General features: G+C 47.3%; 2 protein-coding genes and 1 long non-coding RNA gene across 4 annotated transcripts in view; 2 read left to right on the top strand and 1 right to left on the bottom strand.

Annotated features, from left to right (window-relative positions):
* The window catches only part of tcf24 (transcription factor 24), a 3,278-nt gene extending 125 nt beyond the window's left edge, over window positions 1-3,153 (top strand). The window contains exons 1-2 of the mRNA XM_030349795.1: window positions 1-2,172; window positions 2,823-3,153. The exon at window positions 1-2,172 is cut by the window's left edge and continues 125 nt beyond it. Of these exons, the coding sequence (XP_030205655.1) occupies window positions 1,756-2,172; window positions 2,823-2,930 (525 nt within the window). The 5' untranslated portion in view covers window positions 1-1,755 and the 3' untranslated portion in view covers window positions 2,931-3,153. The remainder of the gene's footprint in view (window positions 2,173-2,822) is intronic.
* A 2,107-nt stretch (window positions 3,154-5,260) lies between these two features.
* Window positions 5,261-9,470, top strand: LOC115537747 (uncharacterized). Its single transcript, XR_003974845.1, has 9 exons — window positions 5,261-5,424; window positions 6,567-6,603; window positions 6,969-7,018; window positions 7,222-7,293; window positions 7,572-7,624; window positions 7,918-7,969; window positions 8,272-8,327; window positions 8,789-8,840; window positions 9,352-9,470. It is a non-coding gene; the product is annotated as an uncharacterized LOC115537747 (long non-coding RNA).
* Window positions 8,220-20,487, bottom strand: mcmdc2 (minichromosome maintenance domain containing 2). 2 transcript variants are annotated; one of them, XM_030349768.1, is made up of 15 exons: window positions 20,237-20,487; window positions 19,706-19,836; window positions 19,535-19,594; window positions 19,097-19,292; window positions 17,406-17,528; window positions 16,947-17,048; window positions 15,212-15,340; window positions 14,216-14,453; window positions 13,568-13,773; window positions 12,281-12,453; window positions 11,185-11,367; window positions 10,667-10,809; window positions 10,238-10,347; window positions 9,562-9,780; window positions 8,220-8,448 (listed from the first exon to the last, which is right to left on the bottom strand). In XM_030349768.1, exons 1-14 carry the CDS (start codon window positions 20,331-20,333, stop codon window positions 9,611-9,613), a joined length of 2,061 nt encoding a protein of 686 aa, XP_030205628.1. In that variant the 5' UTR covers window positions 20,334-20,487; the 3' UTR covers window positions 8,220-8,448; window positions 9,562-9,610. The 2 variants fall into 2 exon arrangements, with proteins under 2 accessions (XP_030205628.1, XP_030205629.1); XM_030349769.1 differs by having other exon boundaries at window positions 9,583-9,780.
* Between the last annotated feature and the right edge of the window lie 1,399 nt (window positions 20,488-21,886).

Genomic DNA, 21,886 nt, shown 5'->3' with positions numbered 1-21,886 from the left:
TGGACGTGAGTGAGTGGATGACTGAGTGAATGTGTGTGTGGACGTGTGAGTGGGTGTGTGAGTGGGGTCCACGGGCCCCGTGGGCTCCGGGTCCTGAACGATGGGGGCTCATTAGGCCCGAGCTGACTTAACCTTCCCGGGCCGAGCGGGTAATGAGGGGCCGCTCGGTCACCGCATCCTTAGGAAAACACGGTTTATTAAGACCAGTCCGCCGCGCGCCTCTTATGAATAATTCCTTTCATTAATTCGCCGACATCGCGGTGATTAATTCAGGAGTCTCCCAAGAATGTCCTCCACGGCCGCCTGTTGATTGCACTGTCGGACTTTGTATTTATTAGCTGTTTCAACGAGACACCCAGCAATTAGTCAAACGCTCTGCAGATCGGCTTACACTGCAGTGCGCTCGACTTAATTCGGGTTTCCAAAACGCGCCTTGGTAGAATAATGTCGGGTGTATGGGTAAGGTGGGAAGACGCGTCTGATGCTCGGAAGTAATGGGACAGTAATTCTCCAATTAGTGCTGATTGATAGGCATGTGACAGGAGTGATGGACTCGGAGTCCTGGCCGAGAGACTGAGCTCTCCTTCAGACCAGAAGGCGACGAGAAAAAAGAAGAGCTCTCGCGATAAGACGAGGCTCTCTGCAGGGGAGTGGACTACAGGAAGAATCGGTGAGGGGTGTGGACTACTGGAGGAGAAGGACCCGTCCCGGACTACTGGAGGAGAAGGTCCCGGACTACTGGAGGACTCAGTAAGGGGAGTGGACTACTGGAGGAGAAGGTCACGGACTACTGGAGGACTCAGTAAGGGGAGTGGACTACTGGAGGAGAAGGACCCGTCCCGGACTACTGGAGGACTCAGTGAGGGGAGTTGACTACTGAAGGACTCAGTGAGGGGAGTGGACTATAACAAGGACCCGGACTACAGGAGGAGATGGACCCGGACAACTGGAGGACTCAGTGAGGGGAGTGGACTACTGAAGGACTCAGTGAGGGGAGTGGACTACTGAAGGACTCAGTGAGGGGAGTGGAGATTTGGAGGTGAAGGACTCTCTGTAGGGGAGTGGACTGCGGCGGGTTGATTAATCACCGTCTCGTTGCGGTCTCGTGTGTTCAATACCCGCGAGGCTCTAGAGATCTGGACACTCAGGTGAGGTCCGCGGGCAGAAGGGGCGCCGCGCGCTCACCTTTCCTCGCGCTCTTTATAAGGATGAGGCGGAGGTCCTCTTCGGCATTTAGCAGACCACCCTGTCCTCCGCCGGGGCGTCTGGATGGTTTCGCTCCGGGAAGGGGTCTTGAAGGGTAGAGTCTTGGAGCTCATCAGACCGGCTCGAGTTAAGTCTGCGTTGATTTCTTACAAGTTGGAGATGTTGGGATTCTACGGATCTTCGTGAACTCGGATCTTTTTGGGCTTTTCAACGAGAAATGGAGATCGGTGGATTGTGTTGAATTGGCTTGAACTTTATTATGCGTTTTCCAACAAAGACAGAAAACACTCCACAAACTATATTTTAATCATATAATTAACAGAACGTACAAAGTGTCTTTAATTAACGACATATAGGCTGACATCAGATCCTGCTGCACCCGGAACATCAAGAACAACTAAACAAACTCTGACCTCCTCCACCCTGGGTCCAGCTCCACTAAACTAACCCCCTCCACCGCGAGTCCAGCTCCACTAGACTACCCCGGTTCTCCTGAACCTCCTATAGGTCGATCATCTCTCTCGATGGTCCAGCGACCAAGCGGCCAGGATGGAGAGTAGCAGAGACCCCGCGGTGTCGCTGATGGACGACAGCCCTCCGTCCAGCCCGGGCTCCAGCCCCAGCCCGGACGGCCGGCGCCGGGACCCCCAGAGCCGGTCCTCTCGGGCGGGACAGAGCGTGCCCAGCCCCGGCGGGTTCCCGGGGAGGGGGCGGCCCGCGGCGGCCAACGCGGCCCGGGAGAGGAGCCGGGTTCAGACGCTGAGGCACGCCTTTCTGGAGCTGCAGAGGACGCTGCCCTCGGTGCCCCCGGACACCAAGCTGTCCAAGCTGGACGTTTTGATCCTGGCCACCACCTACATCGCCCACCTGACCCGCACCCTGCAGGAGGAGGGCGAGGGGGAGAGCGGCAAGCAGGTCGAGGCGCTGCACTCGCTGAAGGGGGATGGATACCTGCACCCGGTGAAGGTGAGGAGGCTTGTGGGGGAAATATAGATCCACAAAGAGCGACGATTATATTCATCTGCATTAGTTGGTATAGGCCTAACTGTTTGTATTGGGGCTGATGGCCTCCGATATTAAGGGCTGTCAAATAAGTGACCACATGGAAGAATTATCATTATTAAAGTATTTTAAATAATGACTGATATTAATGTTGTTAATTCGAAAATATATAATAATAGTAATTGTTAATAATATATATTTTTTTTTTTGTTGTATTGTTATGATTATTATTTTCATTATTATTAGCCTATTATGATATGTCCTGGTCAGAGTTATTGTTAATATTATAATTATGGTGTTTAGTTTTAGCCTACATTGTCCTGGTCAGAGTTGTTATTATTGCTATAATTATTATTTTTTGTTGTATTATTATTATGTTCTTCTGGTCAGAGTTGTTATTGCTATAATTGTTATTTTTAAATGTATTATAAATTAATAATATTTATTATTATATTGAATGTCTTGTAATATTCATTTTTGCCACGTTAGAGTGGGTAAAGTCAAAAGTGGCCAGATCACGTGTTGAACGCGTCGAACAACATTAGCCTATTACGCGACGCGTGCAGGCCATCAGAGGTAGCCTAATCTTGACCCCCTGACCCCCCTCTCTCCAGAAGTGGCCCATGCGCTCCAGGCTGTACGTGGGCGCGAGCGGACAGTTCCTCCACAGCTCCAAGCGCTCCGAGGCGGAGAACCAGGGCCCCTCGTCCTCCACGTCCTAGAACCAGGACCCCTCGGAGAACCAGGGGCCACTCACAGAACCAGGGCCCCCCGTCCTCCAGTCCTAGCGGGGTTACTGTTATCACCTCCCAGCGCGCGAGGAACACGGACAAATACTGCATGGCATTTCAATTTCAGACTCCAAGTCATGTTTATAGCAAGACGTTGTAAATTAATATATAATGTATGTAGGCCAATGGTTTATTTTTTATATAATGATAATAATTAGCGTTATTAATATATAATAGTAATTATTATTATTATTATTATTATTATTAGTATTATTATTATTATTATCGTTATCGATATGATCTAATGGTAATTATTATTATTAGTATGATTATTATAATTATTATATAATAGTAATCATTATTGTTATTATGTTGTTATTGTTCTTATTATTAATATTACTATTATTATTATTATTATTATTATTATTATTATTGTTATCATAGGGTGTGTTTGGCCGGTCGTGTTGCTCTGCGCTCATGCATCTCTCTACACTTCCCGCAGCCTCAATCCCGCGCTCTGAGTGCGCGCGTCACGCTTGAGCTCTCACCCTCAGTGGAAACATTTGCACTAAATGCATGCGGGTGAATAGCGCCCATCTGTCATGTGAAGTGGGCTGTCAGGGGGCGACACGGGACCCCCGGTCCTACTCTGACACGCATGATTGTTATTGTGTTATTGTGTTATTGTGTGAATAAATGTGTTTTAAAAGGAAACATTTCTGGTCATACTGTGCTTTAACTAGCGTGTAACATTGCTAACAGGCCTTTTATAGTTGGACAAATAGGCAGAGTTCAACATGGGGGGGGGGGGGGGGGGTCTCGAACCCAGCCTGTCCTACATCATACAGCTAAACATGTTTTTTAAAAGGTCACTTTGTCCAGCATTAACTATTCGCGTCGAAAAAGATGGATACACAAAGATGAGCAGGCTACAGGATAATAGTGTGAAGATGTTTGGCTGCTCTTGGGTCCGTGGCCGTGCGACTCATGGCAAGGCCAAGGCCTTTATAGCCGCCATGACGCGCCGTGCGTGGAGCACGCGGAATGGCCTCTATGGTCCCCATTTGGCCCTTACGGGTGTGGCCCTGCACATGCGGAGCTTAACAACTTCAGAGGTTCGCGACCCGCGGCAATCCGCCGTATTAACCCTGCGAGCGGGCCGTGGACACGGTCATGTTTTGGGGAGCTCATGCAGGGCATGCTTGGGTCAGCTTTGAGCCTCTCCATCGCAGGCGCTGCCCGGACGGAGCTCCACACATCCACACAAGCCTCTTATTTTAGTAACAGGTATTTTAGTACCATATGGAGACACATTTAGTACCGTGTGTGTGTGTGTGTGTGTGTGTGTGTGTGTGTGTGTGTGTGTGTGTGTGTGTGTGTGTGTGTGTGTGTGTGTGCGTCTGTCTGTCTGTCTGTCTGTCTGTCTGTCTGTCTGTCTGTCTGTCTGTCTGTGCGTGCGTGCATGTGCGTGTGCGTTTGCGTGTGTGCGCGTGTCGCTGTATTTTTGTGTGTGCCACCTTGTAAATAAAAGCCATTGTTTTTTGATACATTGCCTAAATATCAGGTTGATATCTTGTTGTTCTGAAATGCATTAAATAAGTTTATCATATAATATAATACAATAGAATATAATATAGCCTATAATATATTTATTTTATATGCAGAGTGGATTATTATCTAAAGGCGTATTGGTAATAGAGTAGCCTATTTCTGATTGTCATTTATTTTGATATAAAACATTTCACAGCAATTTCTTCACAACATTTTAACAACACCTACAACATTGTGTCTTAAAGCCTCTTTGACAACGCGTTTACACTGAGTGCTTCAGTTAGGCCTAATTGTTTTTCCCTCTGAAGTTATTCAGCTGTAATGAGGTTTGGCTAACTAAAGGATATGTGCTTATTTAGCAAATATGTGCAGAAAATACAATTAGCCTATACAAAACATAATACATGGATGACGTTTCATATTTCTTCAAATTAAATCCGAACACAACCCTTATCAGGGTAGGGTAAACTGCATGATATTTATCAGCGAAATGGTAAATTCCTAGTTGACCTATAGATATTTATATATATCCTATACATATTTTATTATTTTTCTCTCTGTAGACCGAAAATTCTAAGGTAAAAATAACTTTGTTGTAATCGTGCGTCCTTTATTATACCGTTTAAGTTATAGACAGATCAAAGTTGGGAAGTAACGGTATGCTAAATAATTAGTAATAAGTAGATCATAATTAGTAGATCAACATCTGGTTTGGCTTAAAAGTGCGCCGCTCTGGGGTCTGTCCATCATGGTCTATGCGCAGCTCTACTGCGCAGCCTCCAGACCGGAAGCTATTCAGACGGGAAGCCCTGCACGTCCTTTCCCTTCCCTCTCGGCGCGGTGTAGACAGCGTGGCCCGTCCAGCTCCCAGAGATGAGCAGCTTTCTCCGGGGCTCTAGTCCCTCTGAGGCTCCGTCGCGACCCGCAGCGCCAGGTAGGGGATGCAATCAAACATGGGTTTAATATCCAGCCGAACAAACCGTCTGCGTGTGTTTTCAGAAGAATATGTATGTGTTCTAGTGCGCTAGTGGGAGCTAGGCTAGGCTAACCTTCATGGACACGTGGGTGAAGCGCTGCTGCACAAGACACGTTCTTGTCTTGAAATCATATTTTAATAAACGCCGGCGGAAAGTACGATGACCTGCAGCACGCAAGGTGCCGTGCGTGTTCTGGCCCCGTGTGTCCATGCTTGTTCACGTGGATGATAACCTTAAACGGACACGTGGGAGTTATCGCAGTCCCTTGTGTCTTGCGGAAAAACGTCATTTTGCCTGCAATACGTAATCCATCATCCCTCCGTGACACCCGGGATGAGGATACATATCTGCGGTGTTTTAAGATCGTTATGGGCTCGTCAATTCAGTGGTTAAGACAGGGTCGTGTGGGAGATGCGCTGGTCAGGGAATAGTCTCCGTTTGTTTGACTGGAGATATCTTCCACGATCCCCATCGGACGGGTAAAGGTCATGGCATGGGTCGCAACCTGCTTTTGAACCCGCGCCGAGAGCAGCCCTGTCCGAGCCGCGTTAGTCGGTGACCTATGACCTTCGGGTGATCAGTCATCCCCGGTCGCGTTGTATCGGCAGGCCTTTCACTGCAGCTCAGCCACCGAGCTTTAAATCAATAGATGTACTCTCCTCCTGAGGGTCATTATTTACAATGTACTGTCACTTTGTTTGGGTTTGCTAACTAAGAATATGATTGATCATCCTCGATAGATGTTGAGTACAACTCAACTAATTAGTTGTTTTCTAACAAACGTAAAAACTTTTCTAAAATATAAGCATTTAAATTTGAGTCTGTTTCCATATGTCTCCTATTCCCGAGCGGTTAGTTTTTGCAACGTGTGATGCTGTATTATTAGTGATGATTTCACATTAAGCCGTTTACCCATCAGACTTTACTGTGGTGAGACTGTGATTATCTGAAATACTACCTATGTAAGCGTTAGATGAAAGCGTGTCCATTTTACTCGGTATATAAAGAATCGATAGTTGGTCTCTACAGTTTCCATATGTCCCTGGCTTTCTACTAAAAACTGAATTAATTCCTGTTGTGTTTCTAATTGTTTGTGCAGAACCTCCAAACCCCAATGTGACCTCAACCACACTGAGGTAAGATCTACAACCGGACCAGTATTTAAAATATAACTGACCCAAACCGTACCAAGTAGAGTGGAACTATAATGATGATTTCACATTAAGCCGTTTACCCATCAGACTTTACTGTGGTGAGACTGTGATTATCTGACAGTTCATTCAGGCCGTGGTCACTTAATGGCCATCTTGCTTCTACACGCTAGCTGATTGGTGGATATGATGGCCTAGGGCTGCCTTGAGTTCTAGCACTAGAACTTAAATGAGCACTAGGTGATTAACACCCATTAGGTGGCTTTCTTTACAATAATGCTTACAACTAAAGGAACTTTAGTTAAAAGTTGCAGGGTACGTGAACTTATCGAATTCTGTCTTGATTTCAGATGAGGTGTTGATCAGAATGAAGACCTAATCCTTCCAGTGCCATGCTGAGGTGATTGGTTGATTTGAGTCGTGATCTACCGTAGCTCTATTGGCTCAATACTGGATAAGTTATGATTTAGCATTTTACCGTTTACCCATCAGACAATAAGATGGTGAGACTGCGACAAACTGACAACCCAGTCTAGTGACTTTTATTGGTTTGCATTAGTAATTCGATTCAATGGTATAGACTGACGCTGGTTCTTCCTACAGCTCTCGGGCGGTGCAGACCAGATGCTTCTTGGCCAGGATGGACCTACAGTGGTCTACTCAGCGGAACTGGAGGTGGGTAATGGATCAAATTACTTCTACCTCACTGGAAGTTGTCTACACTTTTTTGAAAAAGGCCTTAAGAAAGTGGAGGTCTCCTTCTCTGAATGCTGGATTAGTGATGATTTCACATTAAGCCGTTTACCCATCAGACAACAGGGTGGTGAGACTGTGACTATCTGAACCAGCCTATACTATTACCAACGTGAAGTTAAACAATTCTGAAAAGATTGCTACATTTTTTTCTATTTAAATTGTATCTTTTTCTGTACTTATTTGAACATTTTCCACAGATCACATTCCTGAGCTTCCTGATCAAGGTGTAGAATCCTGTTCCAAGCTGGAAGTGAGTAAAGTGTTTATAAACATTTTTGACGTCTAATTAAAGGGTTTAGTCACCTTACTGTAGCCTTGAAACCAGACAAATGTTTTATTTGCTCCGTCATATGTGGCCAAAGAGTGACGATTGAATTTGGGTCTAGATTATTTATGCTGGATTAGTGATGATTTCACATTAAGCCGTTTACCCATCAGATTTACTGTGGTGAGACTGTGATTATCTGAAACACCAGTTGGGTCGTTAGTCGCGTTGTAATGGCCTAGGTTTGCGGAATACTAATTTTGTCTTTGTGTTGGTAGATCGCGACGAGTCCAGTGATGTCCCGGTGGGAGACTCTTCTGCTGTTCTGAGGTCAGTACTGGATCAACTCATGGGTTCTGTAGTCAGTCTGCTTTAAACGAGGCCAGAAAGTATAAATACTCAGCTCTGGGGATGCTAGACTTGACTAAAGAATATGTATGGGTAAAAGGTCATGCAATGTCTTGTACGTGTGATGCTGGATTAGTGATGATTTCACATTAAGCCGTTTACCCATCAGATTTACTGTGGTGAGACTGTGATTATCTGAAACACCAGTTTATACAATAATAACGTGAAGGAAAGCAATCATGAATTCTTTATTTAAATGTACATTTCATTCCTTTCTGCTTTAGTGGATCCTGTGAAGGCCAGATGGGTGTGGTGACGAGGAACCAATGCAAAGCTGCAGGTGAGCCCTGAGAACTACATGGTGGCAAACGGATTCATAAGCTTTTATATCATTCTGCAACCTGAGGCCGTATAGTTTCTTCTGGTTGAGTGATCCAAGTCTATGTTGGAAGACATTTTTCCTGAAAGATAGAAATCATCACATTTAGATCCACTGTATGCACATATTGTCAACCTTAATTTTAAATACATTTTTAAAACCAACGTTTTCAAATAGTTTTTGTATAATTCATTGTTCTTTCATGGTCAGAAAGATGTAGCCCCGGTAAATAAATTTTATATAATCGAAAGCATCAAGGTAAAAGGAATGCAAATGACTGGATTAGTGATGATTTCACATTAAGCCGTTTACCCATCAGATTTACTGTGGTGAGACTGTGATTATCTGAAATACCAGCTTAGTCCTTAGTCAGTTTGATGGCCTATCTTTGCAAAATGCTTATTTTATCTTTATGTTCATAGATCCGGTGGAGTCCAGAGACGTCCCGCTGTGAGACGGTTCTACTGAACTGAGGTCAGTACGATCATCTGTTCTTGAGTCAATCTGGTTTAACAAGGTATACTCTTTATATGGGGACGCTAGACTTAACCTACAGTCGAAGGAAAATGCAGGTCTTTGAGTTAGGCCTTTATGTTGGGCCTTGAGGGGTTAGTTAGTGGACGTCTTCTACGAGTGATGCTGTATTAGTGATGATTTCACATTAAGCCGTTTACCCATCAGATTTACTGTGGTGAGACTGTGATTATCTGAAATACCAGCTATGTAAGCATTAGAATAACGGCGCTTACTTTTTACTCGGAAGCACCAAATACTTTTATTCACTCTTCGCTTTGATTTTAGAGGGATCGATCCAAAGACAGTTGAGGTTCCAGACAGTTTACGCATTGCATTCACAACAGTAGCGTGTGCAGTGCCTTTGACCATGCTACAAATCAAACTGAACACATGGGTAGATCTATTCCTGATGCACCACCTGAATGGGAAAACGTAGTTTCTCTAACCAGATCTCGTCATTTCATTGCAGTTTCCTGAACTCGGCGTCGGTTGGAGTCCGCCTACATGAAGAGATTTGGATCACCCACACTGCGAAACCTTTTGTCTGTAACAAATGACCGTGTTCCACCAATAAACCCAAAACATCCACCACTGTGTACTTTCCACCTCTGTTCTCGAGAATAAAACCCAAAGGAGTGGGGGGGGTCACACGCCGCCTGTGATTAATCACCACGGTTACCTGGGGGGGCGCCCCACATACCGTCCCGCCGCTGCCCGGGGGTCGGAGGTCACTCCTCGGCGATGTAGGCGGCGGCCCCTGGGGCGTAGGCGTAGATGAAGCGCAGGACGGCCTGACGGAGGTCCTCCAGCAGCAGGTCTCGTTGGAGCAGGGCCCCCACCCCCCCGCCCAGGTCACAGGGGAACGCCGGGTCGGGGGGGGTAACGAGCACCGAGGCCCCTGGGGAGAGAGGAGACGCGCAGAGCTTACAGAGGAGCCAAGGGCCCCTGACCCACAGTTCTGAGTTAACGTTGTCTGATGTAATGCTACATGACGGGATAATACATATTCGTCTTTAATTTAGATGTCGATTTACCGAACGTTAACTCAAGTCAATGTACGTAGATTGACTGTGGCCCCTAACCCACATGGAGCCCGTTATGTAGCGTTAACTTCGTCAGAACAGCTATATAGAACATGATGTAATGCTACACGGCCATTTCGCTAACACGAAGGGTGGATTAAACTCTAAATTTAACATTCCGCGACTATGTTCCTTATTAAATCCAACGTTAATATAAAATGGGCATTGGGGTGACGGATTATAAACTCACAAGTCTAGACTAGATGCAAAGTATCTTAATGGCCCTCAGTTCTCCATGTTGGATCTGTACCGCGTGTCCCCAGAAGGTCGTACCGTGCTGTAGGGTGATGGAGTTCTCACACAGGAGGACCGCGATGAGGGCGTCCTCCTCCTCCACGGTGGTCCTCAGACACAGCTTACAGTGAGCCTCCGCCAGCGTGATCCTGTCGTGAACCCACAACACGTGAACGTGTGCTCCTACGCCCATTAACAAAGATTACTCAGCAAACATAAAGCTAACCCCATTAAGTAAAGCTTTGCATTGAAACCAGTGTGAACGTTATTATGACCCAACCGTGTTGAAAACCGGGTTATTTGGATGTTTTATTTCCACATTATGTATGCCAACACTCTGAAAGGGGCTTTCTAAACATCCATCTAAACAACATGACGAATAGTCTCTGGAAGGTGAGTTTTGGGTGCAAAGGACGCCATCTCGTGGACAACTACTGCACTGCAACGTGGAAACATGTTAACACTCACATCAGTTTGACGGAGGCCACGGACACCTTGACGCCGTGGTTCTGGTCGCAGCGGACCCTGCGGCTGGCCATGTAGTACCCGTGGATCATTTTCTCTGCTCCGGAGCTCAGCTCCCCTCTCAGACCCCGGGCGTGGGCCAGAAACTAGGAGCACGAAGAGATATTAAAAGGGCCAGTGTTTAAATGATGTAGAATCAAGCGGAGACCGCTAGATGACGGCGTTTTACTGCATCCATAGGGGTAAACTGCAATCAAAGACCTATACTTGCAGCCATCTGTTACATGCATTGACCATTCATCTCCATAGCAGTCAGCATTCAACTGTTGCATTAAGTGACTGCAGACATTTATCTAAAGGTGTGATATCATGCCGCCAGGTGCGTGTGAAAGGCCTACTTTCCAACGTTGGAAACGTTGGATAAGCGGCTGATCACACTCACACCTGGTGGCATAATATCACCCCATTAAAATGTATATCTTTGTAGATCGTTGAGATGGCTCCTACTGGTAGACCGTCACCTCCTTGTAGTCCTGGAAGGGGAGCTGGATGGCGGTGGGGTACAGGGGCTCCCCTCCGGGGGGGAGGGCCTGGCTGAGGGTGTGGGCGGCCTGGGCTAGCACGCCCGGACCCCCCAGGGGGTCGGGGCAGCGGAGGACCAGGCCGAAGGACTCGGCCAGCTGGCTGGGCTTCGGACCCATCTCCTGGGCGTGGGGAGAGAACAACAGGTGGCAGCGTGATTCATAACGTTTGGGATATAATAGTTTAATTCAACCCCTGTAGGAGGAAGAAAGGTTACATCCGTTTAATAAAAACATCCTGGAATACCTCCAATTAACTATTTTGTATTTAAAAAATTAACAAATGGTTTAAAACTAGATACTTTTCTTGATTCCTTAATAAGATATAGCCAATGAGGCCTGAGTAATACTAAGCCTATATCCTAAGACTATATCCTAAGCCTATATCCTAAACCTAGGTTATATCCCAATCATATAAGCCTATATCCTAAGCCTAGGCTACATCCTAAGCTATATCCTCAGCCTATATCCTAAACCTAGGTTATATCCCAATCATATCATAAGCCTATATCCAAAACCTATATCCTAAGCCTAGGCTACATCCTAAGCTATATCCTAAGCCTATATCCTAAACCTAGGCTATATCCTAAGCCTATATCCTTATCCTATATCCTTAACCTATATCCTAAACCTAGGCTATATCCTAAGCCAATCAGCGTGATTTTGACATTCCAGTCACTCTGCGTCATCTATTTGGCGCTAAATACAAGATGCACCTTAAACTAATTTGTACCTTGTATAGGATACAATGGTCTACTACACGCAGCATTTACATCTGTAGTAGGACAGATACACGCGGTCTCCATGGGTGAAATGGTGGCCCTCCCAGTAAGAAGTCAGGGGGCTTCAGTTTTTAAAGGTAAAACTGTTCTGGCCACACTGACTGACTGATGTGAGCAAGCGTAACTCCACTGGCTGGGTGAGTTGGAGGGGTTAAGGGTGTCGTAGTAAAGCACGTGCAGTACTATGGAGAGAGTTCATTATAATAAAATAAACAAACCGTTTTAAGTATAAATGACTAATAGTTGGTCCTCACCGTGGCCCCCAGCAGCGCGCTGTGGCCCCGGGGCCCGGACCTCCGCAGCAGCAGCTCCGAGGCGTCGGCCAGGGCCCAGAAGCTGCAGCGCACCGGGAAGGAGAGCTGCTGGTCGGCCTCCTCGCCGTACCGCCGCCCCGGGACGAAGACCGCCACCGCACGGCTCTCCAGGACTAGAGGGGGGGGACATCTGTAGCGCTACGGCGGCTCATACGCAAGTACCAAGTTTCCTCTGCTTAGAAAATAAAATAATTTTGCTTAAAATACAAATGTGTATATATTTTTCATTAAGATGTTAATTTAAATTAATTGAAATTAATATAATTTAATATATATAGATATATATTTATAGATAGATATATATATAATTAAATTTAAAATATAAATAAATGTATTTGTATAATTTCGTTTTGTTGTTATGTATATTTGTAATTTTTCCCAGATATACAAAACCATGAATCAGTTTAAGACCTCAGCTCCCTCCGCCTCTATTCACTCAGACTTCTTCCTCTCTAACAAAAAGACGACCCAACGAAGGCACAACTAATGAACCGAAACTTCATACAAAGTTGAACCCCTTTTAGTCAAAACAAGTTAATCCTCTGGCTCCCACAACACCGTGTCCCCTCATCACCGTCACTCCTCTGCCCCTCGACAGTCCGCACACACCTTGACCCCACATACAACCTGCTGTGATTGGCTCACAACAAACTCGACAAACAAAGACTCGTTCCATGTTAAAGCCATAAAGCTTTCACGTTGAACATTGATGAATTACCCTTTTAAACAAAACACATGAATGTAACCCACATGTTTGGCAAGGACACACACGCTATGTGGAGCTGGCCTAGCTGCTTCCTCAGCTAGTCGACACGCTACCCCAGCTAGCCTACTCACTACCTCAGCTAGCCTAGCCGCTACCTCAGCTAGCGTGCTGTAACCTAGCCGCTCCCTCAGCTAGTGTGCTGTAACCTAGCTGCTGCCTCAGCTAGCCTACTCACTACCTCAGCTAGCCTAGCCGCTACCTGAGCTAGCCTAGCCACTACCTCAGCTAGCATGCTGTAGCCTAGCCGCTACCTCAGCTAGCGTGCTGTAGCCTAGCCGCTACCTCAGCTAGCGTGCTATAGCCTAGCCGCTCCCTCAGCTAGCCTAGCCGCTCCCTCAGCTAGCATGCTGTAGCCTAGCCGCTACCTCAGCTAGCGTGCTGTAGCCTAGCCGCTACCTCAGCTAGCCTAGCCGCTCCCTCAGCTAGCGTGCCTAGCCGCTCCCTCAGCTAGTGTGCGGTACCTGACTGGATGGCGTCCAGCTTGTCCTTGCGGAAGCCCCCCAGGTCCCCCAGCATGCAAACCCCCCCGCTGGCCAGCAGGGCGGCGCCCGCGTGGATGTTGGCGGTGCCGGTGCCGTGCTCGTCCCTGGAGAGCGAGGCGAACATCTCCCCCTGGGCCTGGTGCCGGACCCCCCGGACAGCCAGGCTCAGGCTGTAGGCCATCAGCCTGGCGCGCACACACACACACAAACACACACACACATACGCGCACAAAAACACAGACTCAGACACACACACATACATGCAGATGCATATACACATTGAAACACACACACACACACTTGATTAATGGAGGTCCTCAGAACTGTACCTCAAGGCTCCAGCTGTCAACAGATGGTCGTTCTGAGGACATTCAGGCTAAATCCTACCTTCTAGGGTGCGTGTGATTGATTATACTTGTTCATTTAAACCCATTACTCCCAACCGATATAATGAAGAGTGTAAATAAAAACAGACAAAACTCTAAAGATTTCTAACGTTAACATGCTAACACTTTTTTGGCCTGAACTCTACAGTTTATGGAACCTAATTATCCACAATTCATTATTCGATCAATCTATAATCAGGTCAACCCGGCTGCACTGTCTCCATCGATCAGAGCCCCGTACCGCTCTATGACCAGCGTGTCGCTGGCCAGGGCCAGCAGGTCCAGGCTGTGGAAGGTCTCGGCCGTCTCGGGGGTGGTCTGGACCAGGCTGAGGAGCAGGGCCAGCTTCAGGGTGTCGTAGCGGCCCGGGGGAACCACCTCCGAGCCGAAGGAGTGGGCCAGCAGGCCGGGGAACCTCCAGGGAGAGCCGGACGTGGCCTTCAGCAGAGCCTGGAGGTCACCGCTCACCGTGTGGGGGTCTGGGGAGACGGTGTGAGGAGGAGAGGAGACACAAGGAGTGTTTAGGGGCAGAGGTGTGGACTCTGAAGTCCTCTCGAGTCCACACCTCTGCCTCTTGTCTCTGTTCGTATTTTATGTTTTTTTTTTGTTTAAGTATTAAATATAAAGAGACGACGACGACGTCGACTCTTAGCGAAAATGTTACATTTGACTCGGAAGCACAAAATACTTTAAATTCACACTGCACTTTGAATTTTGAAGGATAGATCGAACGACTAGTGCAGAAATAGATTGGAGGTTCCAGACAGTTTACGTATTGCATTCAAAACAGCAGAGTGCAATGCCTTTGACCATGCTGCAAAACAAACTGAACACATTAATAGATCCTTTTTTTCAGTCTCAAAGACTGAATAGACTGCAAGAGACTGGAGGCTGCAGGTAAGTCTGGCAGTAGTCTGGAGGGGGAGGGGGAGGGGGTAGCGACTTGACATGGGACGTGAACTCAGACCTGAACTCAGTATCAGCATGCAATTACATTATTTATCTATCGTTTTACTCTGGCAATGTAAATGTACGTTTCCCACTAAAGCCTGATGAATTTAACTGAGGTGAAACTTAACCCACATCCTCGACAGTTTTACGCTTCATAGACCCTTATGTATAAAACGCCACGGTGTGCGTTGATGTGTGGAGGTCCCTCCTGCCAGCGGTTGACGTCCACGGTGTGTCCAAGAGGACCCACAATGGACGCAGACGAGCGGGTTAAAGCCGTGCTTACAGACGGGCTCGCAGGGCTGCACACTGCTGGCCTCCACGCTCCAGGTGAGGCCGGGCCACTGGTGCACCAGCGCAGGAATGCCCAGCACCCGGTAGAGACGGCCCAGCTCCATGGAGTGACACAGCTCGTCTGCAGGGAGGAAACAAAGTCCTTAATACGGCGCGTTCCTCCCCGCGTACCAGCGATTATTGTACAAACACATGGGAGCCTCGGCTCACCGCCCGGCCAAGGGAAACACGGCGGTCGGAGCCCGGGAACAAAGCCGCGTTTGTGTTGCCGGGCAGACGAGGCCTAATTTGTGTTTCTTGCACTTATTAACATATATGTTTAGTAACAGGAGCCACGTGGATTGGGTTGCTCTCGTAGCGCCTGGGTCAACACGCTATGCTAATCCCCCGCGCTGAGATTAGCAGGCGTCGCGGCGAGCGGCCGGGCGATTTGATGAGAGGGGACAGCGGCACCTAATACTTCAGCCGCCGGTGCCGCGTGAGTGGCTGCGTCTGTTTATTTGAACTCTACCCCAGCAAGTTGGGTTACAAAATGAGGCTCATTTAGAAAGCACGTCGACAATTAATGACCCCCTTCAGGATATCTGACTTTCTGTAAATAAGGCGCACCCCAGCCATGACATTCATGTGGGTGTGTGCAGCAGCTTATATACAGTAACAGAACATAACGGAAACTAAGATGTAACTTAATGAGGGCCGTCAACGGCGGTAAACAAAGGCCTAATTGAGGGGTGTTTCTGGTTCAACGTGGGATCATTGTTGTACTCATAGTAGTGGGTGTATGATACGGCCTCTATAGTAACAGAAGAAAACAACTAACACAGTGAAACTAAAATGGAAGCAAATAAGGGCTGTACCGTGAACAAAAGCCTAAAAGACGCGCGTGTCTGGTTTAAGATTGGATCACAGACCCTGCAGAGACAGATCGTATCCGTTCATAGTATGCTAACGCATTTTTCACATTTAATGCATGTTTTTTTTTTTTCTTTGGCAATACAAATGTACATTTCCCACTAAAGCCTGTTGAAAAGAAGTGAAGCTTATCCCGCGTCCGAAACAGGGTTTTGTTCTCTTAACGCGGTGATTGGGAATGTGTGGAAATTCGTCTGGCCAGCTGTTGATTTTGATGTCCACGTCCAAGATCGGGTCAAAATAGTTGATGAACCACAAGATTGTGTACATCAATTATTTGGTTATCTTAATAGTTTTAAAACAAAAAGTCATCATGAAAAAAGTACTTTGAATTGTGTGTATGTTGAACTGGTAAAGTGTCATTATTATAGGATGAAGGGACTTTCCCCTTTACCTTGATGGTGGTTAAAGCAGAAAGCAGAGCAGTTTCTCTCAGGGTCTCCTAGATGCATTCACTCACTGTAAATGCTCTTCTAATCAGGTAGTACACTAGACTGGTAGAGCCACTGGTAGAGCCACTGGTAGACCCACCTCTGAGGAACAGGTAGACCCACTGGTAGACCCACTGGTAGACCCACTGGTAGACCCACCTCTCAGGAACAGATAAACCCACTGGTAGACCCACTGGTAGAGCCACCTCTGAGGAACAGGGTGACCTACGGGTAGACCCACTGGTAGACCCACTGGTAGAGCCACTGGTAGACCCACTGGTAGAGCCACCTCTGAGGAACAGGGTGACCCACTGGTAGACCCACTGGTAGAGCCACCGGTAGACCCACTGGTAGAGCCACTGGTAGAGCCACTGGTAGACCCACCTCTGAGGAACAGGGTGACGGACTGGTAGCGGAGGGACCTCTGAGGATGGACGTTGAGGACGTCCAACACCCCCACGTGGATCAACTCCACCAGCTGCTTATCTGTAGGCGTTCAGGTACACACATGGTGGATAGGAAGTAGCATATTAATACAGTAACTGGAGCAGTAGAATATGATAGAACTGAGGAAGTTAGTGGAACGCATTTACATTTAGGGCATTTAGCAGGAGCTTTTATCCATGTGTCAGAAGAAAGAGAAACAACAATAGGTCACTGTCGGTTCAGTCAAATGAAAAAAGTACTCTAATAATAAAGGCCTACAAAAATTAATAAAGATGAAAAAAGCGCTATGATAATGAATCTAGAATAAATATTTATATGCAAAAAAAAAAAAAAGTAAGATTAACTTTTAATTGTACGTACACTAAATGTGTTGCGGTGTGTATTTGTGTCCCTCACCCCCCAGCACCCTGAACTTGAGGTCCTCCTTCAGGGGGGCCCCACAGACCAGGCAGCTGAAGTCCCTCCTCACGGTGGCCGCCTCCGTGGCCCCGGGCCGGTGCACCCTGATGTGGGTGTAGCCTAGAGCCGCCGCATGACATCACCGTTACATACAGGGCCCGCCTCTTTAGGAGGAGCACCTGTCAATCACACTTCGGAATCACATTTCACAGATTTAATGAGAAATATAGAGAAGAAGAATGTTTAAAGGATATTCAATGAAATAACAATTAAAGACAGAAAAGGTGTAAATGATTAAAAAAAGTACTATAATAATAGGCCTAAACATACCAGTAAAGACATGTATTTTTCATAAAAAGCTGTTGCAAAATCTAATATTTTTAGCCCTGATTTATTAGTTGATAGCCTTTTCTTGTAGTTTAATATATTATATACATTACATTATTCAGTATGTTCTTGAAGTTTGTTCCAGATCAAAACATAACAAACGATCGCTCCTGCTCCCCTGAACCCCAGAGCTCTCAACACCCAGAAGCAGACCAGAGACACGGCTCCATCTGAGGCCTGACCCTGGGAGAGAACCAGAGACACAGCTCTATGTCTGAGTCCTGGGAGAGAACCAGAGACACAGCTCTATGTCTGGGTCCTGGGAGAGAACCAGAGACACAGCTCTATGTCTGAGTCCTGGGAGAGAACCAGAGACACAGCTCTATGTCTGAGTCCTGGGAGAGAACCAGAGACACCGCTCTGTGTCTGAGTCCTGGGAGAGAACCAGAGACACCGCTCTGTGTCTGAGTCCTGGGAGAGAACCAGAGACACCGCTCTGTGTCTGAGTCCTGGGAGAGAACCATAGACACAGCTCTATGTCTGAGGCCTGCGAGAGAACCAGTCATACGGCTCTAGGTCTGAGCCCTGCGGCTCTACGTCTGAGCCCTACGGCTCTACGTCTGAGCGCTGCGGCTCTACGTCTGAGCCCTAGTGCGGCTCTACGTCTGAGCCCTAGTGCGGCTCTATGTCTGAGCCCTAGTGCGGCTCTACGTCTGAGCCCTAGTGCGGCTCTACGTCTGAGCCCTACGGCTCTAGGTCTGAGCCCTAGTGTGGCTCTAGGTCTGAGCCCTAGTGCGGCTCTAGGTCTGAGCCCTACTGCTCTACGTCTGAGCCCTAGTGCGGCTCTACGTCTGAGCCCTACTGCTCTACGTCTGAGCCCTAGTGCGGCTCGACGTCTGAGCCCTAGTGCGGCTCGACGTCTGAACCCTAGTGCGGCTCGACGTCTGAGCCCTAGTGCGGCTCTACGTCTGAGCCCTAGTGCGGCTCTACGTCTGAGCCCTAGTGCGGCTCTACGTCTGAGCCCTAGTGCGGCTCTAGGTCTGAGCCCTAGTGCGGCTCTAGGTCTGAGCCCTAGTGCGGCTCTAGGTCTGAGCCCTAGTGCGGCTCTACGTCTGAGCCCTAGTGCGGCTCTAGGTCTGAGCCCTAGTGCGGCTCTAGGTCTGAGCCCTAGTGCGGCTCTAGGTCTGAGCCCTAGTGCGGCTCTAGGTCTGAGCCCTAGTGCGGCTCTAGGTCTGAGCCCTAGTGCGGCTCTACGTCTGAGCCCTAGTGCGGCTCTACGTCTGAGCCCTAGTGCGGCTCTACGTCTGAGCCCTAGTGCGGCTCTAGGTCTGAGCCCGGACCCTGGGACAGAGCCGGGCTACCTGTGGAGCAGGGGCAGTCTTCGTCGCTGCAGAGGAAGCGGGCCCCCTGCGTGTACTGGGTGGTCCTCGTCATGGCGATGACCAGGCCCTCCATGGCGAAGGGCCGCGTGGGGCCGTAACTCCGGGGGGCCGCACTCAGGTCCAGGGTGTACTCCGGGAACGGCGGCAGATGCGTCAGTTTCAGAATAATATTCACCTCAGGAACAGATGTATTATATATTTAATATCACTGCTAAAATAGTACTCGTTATTAATTTTGATGTTTATTTTGTTTTTATAAATACAGGGTAAGTTAAATGTTAAATGTCAGTTAAGGACCCGGCTAGTAGAAGGGTTATAGGATCAAATCGGACTTCTGCGTTGTAATGGTGTTATGATCCGGGAACAGCAGGGGGCGACAGAGTCACCCACACTCAATAGAAAACAAACACTCCTCACCTGGTTCTCAGTGTGTATTTGTTCAATCAGAGAAAGGGTTTTTATTGAAATGAAGCAAACCTGAAAGGGGAAATGTAAAACTTAGGTTATTTAAGTCGCTTGGCGCCTTCGTGGTTGAAGGGAGACTTAAGTAACCAGTTTCAATGTTAATGTAACATAATTAAATCTCACGGATCTGAACAGGCTTGTGGCTGTCAGCGGGTCGTGGAGGACTCGGTCCCCCAGCAGAGGATCCAGCTCCATCACATCCGATGGGTTCACAGACACGCAGAACCGGTAGACCGCCTCGCTCTGCTGAGGGCCTGGATATCATTCATAATGTAGAGACACAGAGCTAACGTTACAGGTCGGGTTTAATGGGGTTAAAAGTGACGCACAGGTCTAGTTTAATGAACTTTAAAGTGAACTACAGGTCTAGTTTAATGCCTTTCTAGGTGCCGTTCAGGTCTAGTTTAATGCCTTCCTAGGTGACGTAGACTAGTTGAATGACATAAGTGAGGTACGGGTCTAGTTTAATGACATTATAAGTGACGTACTGGTCTAGTTTAATGTCTTTTTAAGTGACGTACAGGTCTAGTTTAATGCCTTTCTAGGTGACGGTACAGTCTAGTTTAATGCCTTTCTAGGAGTCGTAGGCTACAGGTCTAGCTTGGTGACGTGAAGAATTAACTCGTGTTTTTCGTTTACTGAATCATTAAATACCGTTAAAGGGCTCGCAGTCCTCGACCAGTTTTTGGAGGCCACCGCTCCTGTCGAGGTAGAAGAGGACGGACTCTTTAAGGGACAGGACTTCGTCCATTGTTAACGATTTACCGTGGAAATAAACGTGACGGTGACTATGGGCTCGTGGGGCTCCTCGAGCCCAACGGACAATAGGGAACCCACGCGCGACGTCGGCTTCAATGAGAAGGGTCCAGCTCCTCCTGGTAGCGTTTCATCGACCATTCACGAGGTGTTTCGAAAGGCATACTGGGTTTCGCAAGGCATACTGCGAAGCACAGTCGCAAGGCTTTCCTTCCTTAATGGCAATTTTACCTCTCTCATTCGATTTAGCAATCATGGAGCCCCCACTTGGCTAACGTTAGTTCTATGCTACCCGTACTTGAAACTGCTGTTTGAGAAAATCCAACTAGCGTATGTTTCGGATGTTGACAGCCGTGCGAAGAAGAAGGGGTTCGGTGTTGACGGTGAAAGTTAGGCCGGTTTATAGCAGAGTTTCCGTTGTCGGTTATTACCGGTCAATGACCGGAAAAAAATGAGGAGGACCGAGAATTCTAAATGTCCCGGTTAGAATGACCAGTGGCGACTGGTCATTAGGGGCAAGTCCCTACTCTCACAAGAAAGAAATAAATGAAAATGAAAAAAAAGAAATATATAAAAAATAGAATATATATATTTTTTTATACATATGTATATATATTTTTTAAAATAATCTCCCCAGAAAAAACTATAAAATAATAAGTTGTGCGGTTTTATTTAATTTTTAGTCGACCCTGGCTTGCTTCTTCCGGCTTAGTTCGTCTGGAGGGGCAAGAGGGGCTCTAGCCCCACCAGCCCAATGCAATGTGTATTGGACTTCAAACATTGAAATGCGTATGCTCAGAGTGTTTCTCTGTTGAAGTGGACGGAGATTATTTTACTTAAAGGTTGTATAGGTGATTTGCTTTTTTGGCCATTTTTGCAAAATTACTTGAAATCCTTATCATAACCCGCTTACAGCCACTGAGTTAGAAGTACTGACATGAAAATTAAACAAGTCAATCATCTGTGGAACGGGCAGGGCTCGAAAAACTCCAGCCAATCATTTCCATTGCCACCGAGTTGCATTGGACAGTAAGTACGTCAATCAAACGGTCGTACTGCACTCCCCCTCCCCCGCGCCCCGCGCGCGACCCCTTCGTGCAGTACTCGTGACCTAGAGCTCGTGACCCAGAGCAAGCTCCTGTTTGTTGTTATCCTGCGGTAGCTACTGGAACTATAGTTAATCCACATTTGGACCTAGCAGTAGAAGACAATTTCCATGGCAGACAAGACGCCACCATCCCCACCACCACCACCACCACCACCAGCAAAGAGAAGGAAAACTCTTTTTCAGAGAGTAATTGATAATAAAAACGCTGAAAGAGAAAAACTGAAATCAAGAATAATCCTAGGCGCTGCTTTCGAACGTTGGCGGCAACTGAAGGACGAGAAGGGTCTAAAAACCGATGCTTGTGTGGCGGTTGACCTAGTTTCAAAGTTTATACCGTTTATACTCGGTAATACCGGTGTGGAGACGAGTGTATTACTCGGTGTGAAAATGTCCACACCGCGGCAACCCTAGTGAAAACCAGGACTTCCAATACAATTATA

The sequence above is a fragment of the Gadus morhua genome, chromosome 23, assembly GCF_902167405.1.
Source record: "Gadus morhua chromosome 23, gadMor3.0, whole genome shotgun sequence".
Taxonomy (NCBI): domain Eukaryota; kingdom Metazoa; phylum Chordata; class Actinopteri; order Gadiformes; family Gadidae; genus Gadus; species Gadus morhua.
Note: the sequence above shows the minus strand (reverse complement) of the source record. Positions and strands in the feature narration are given on the sequence as shown.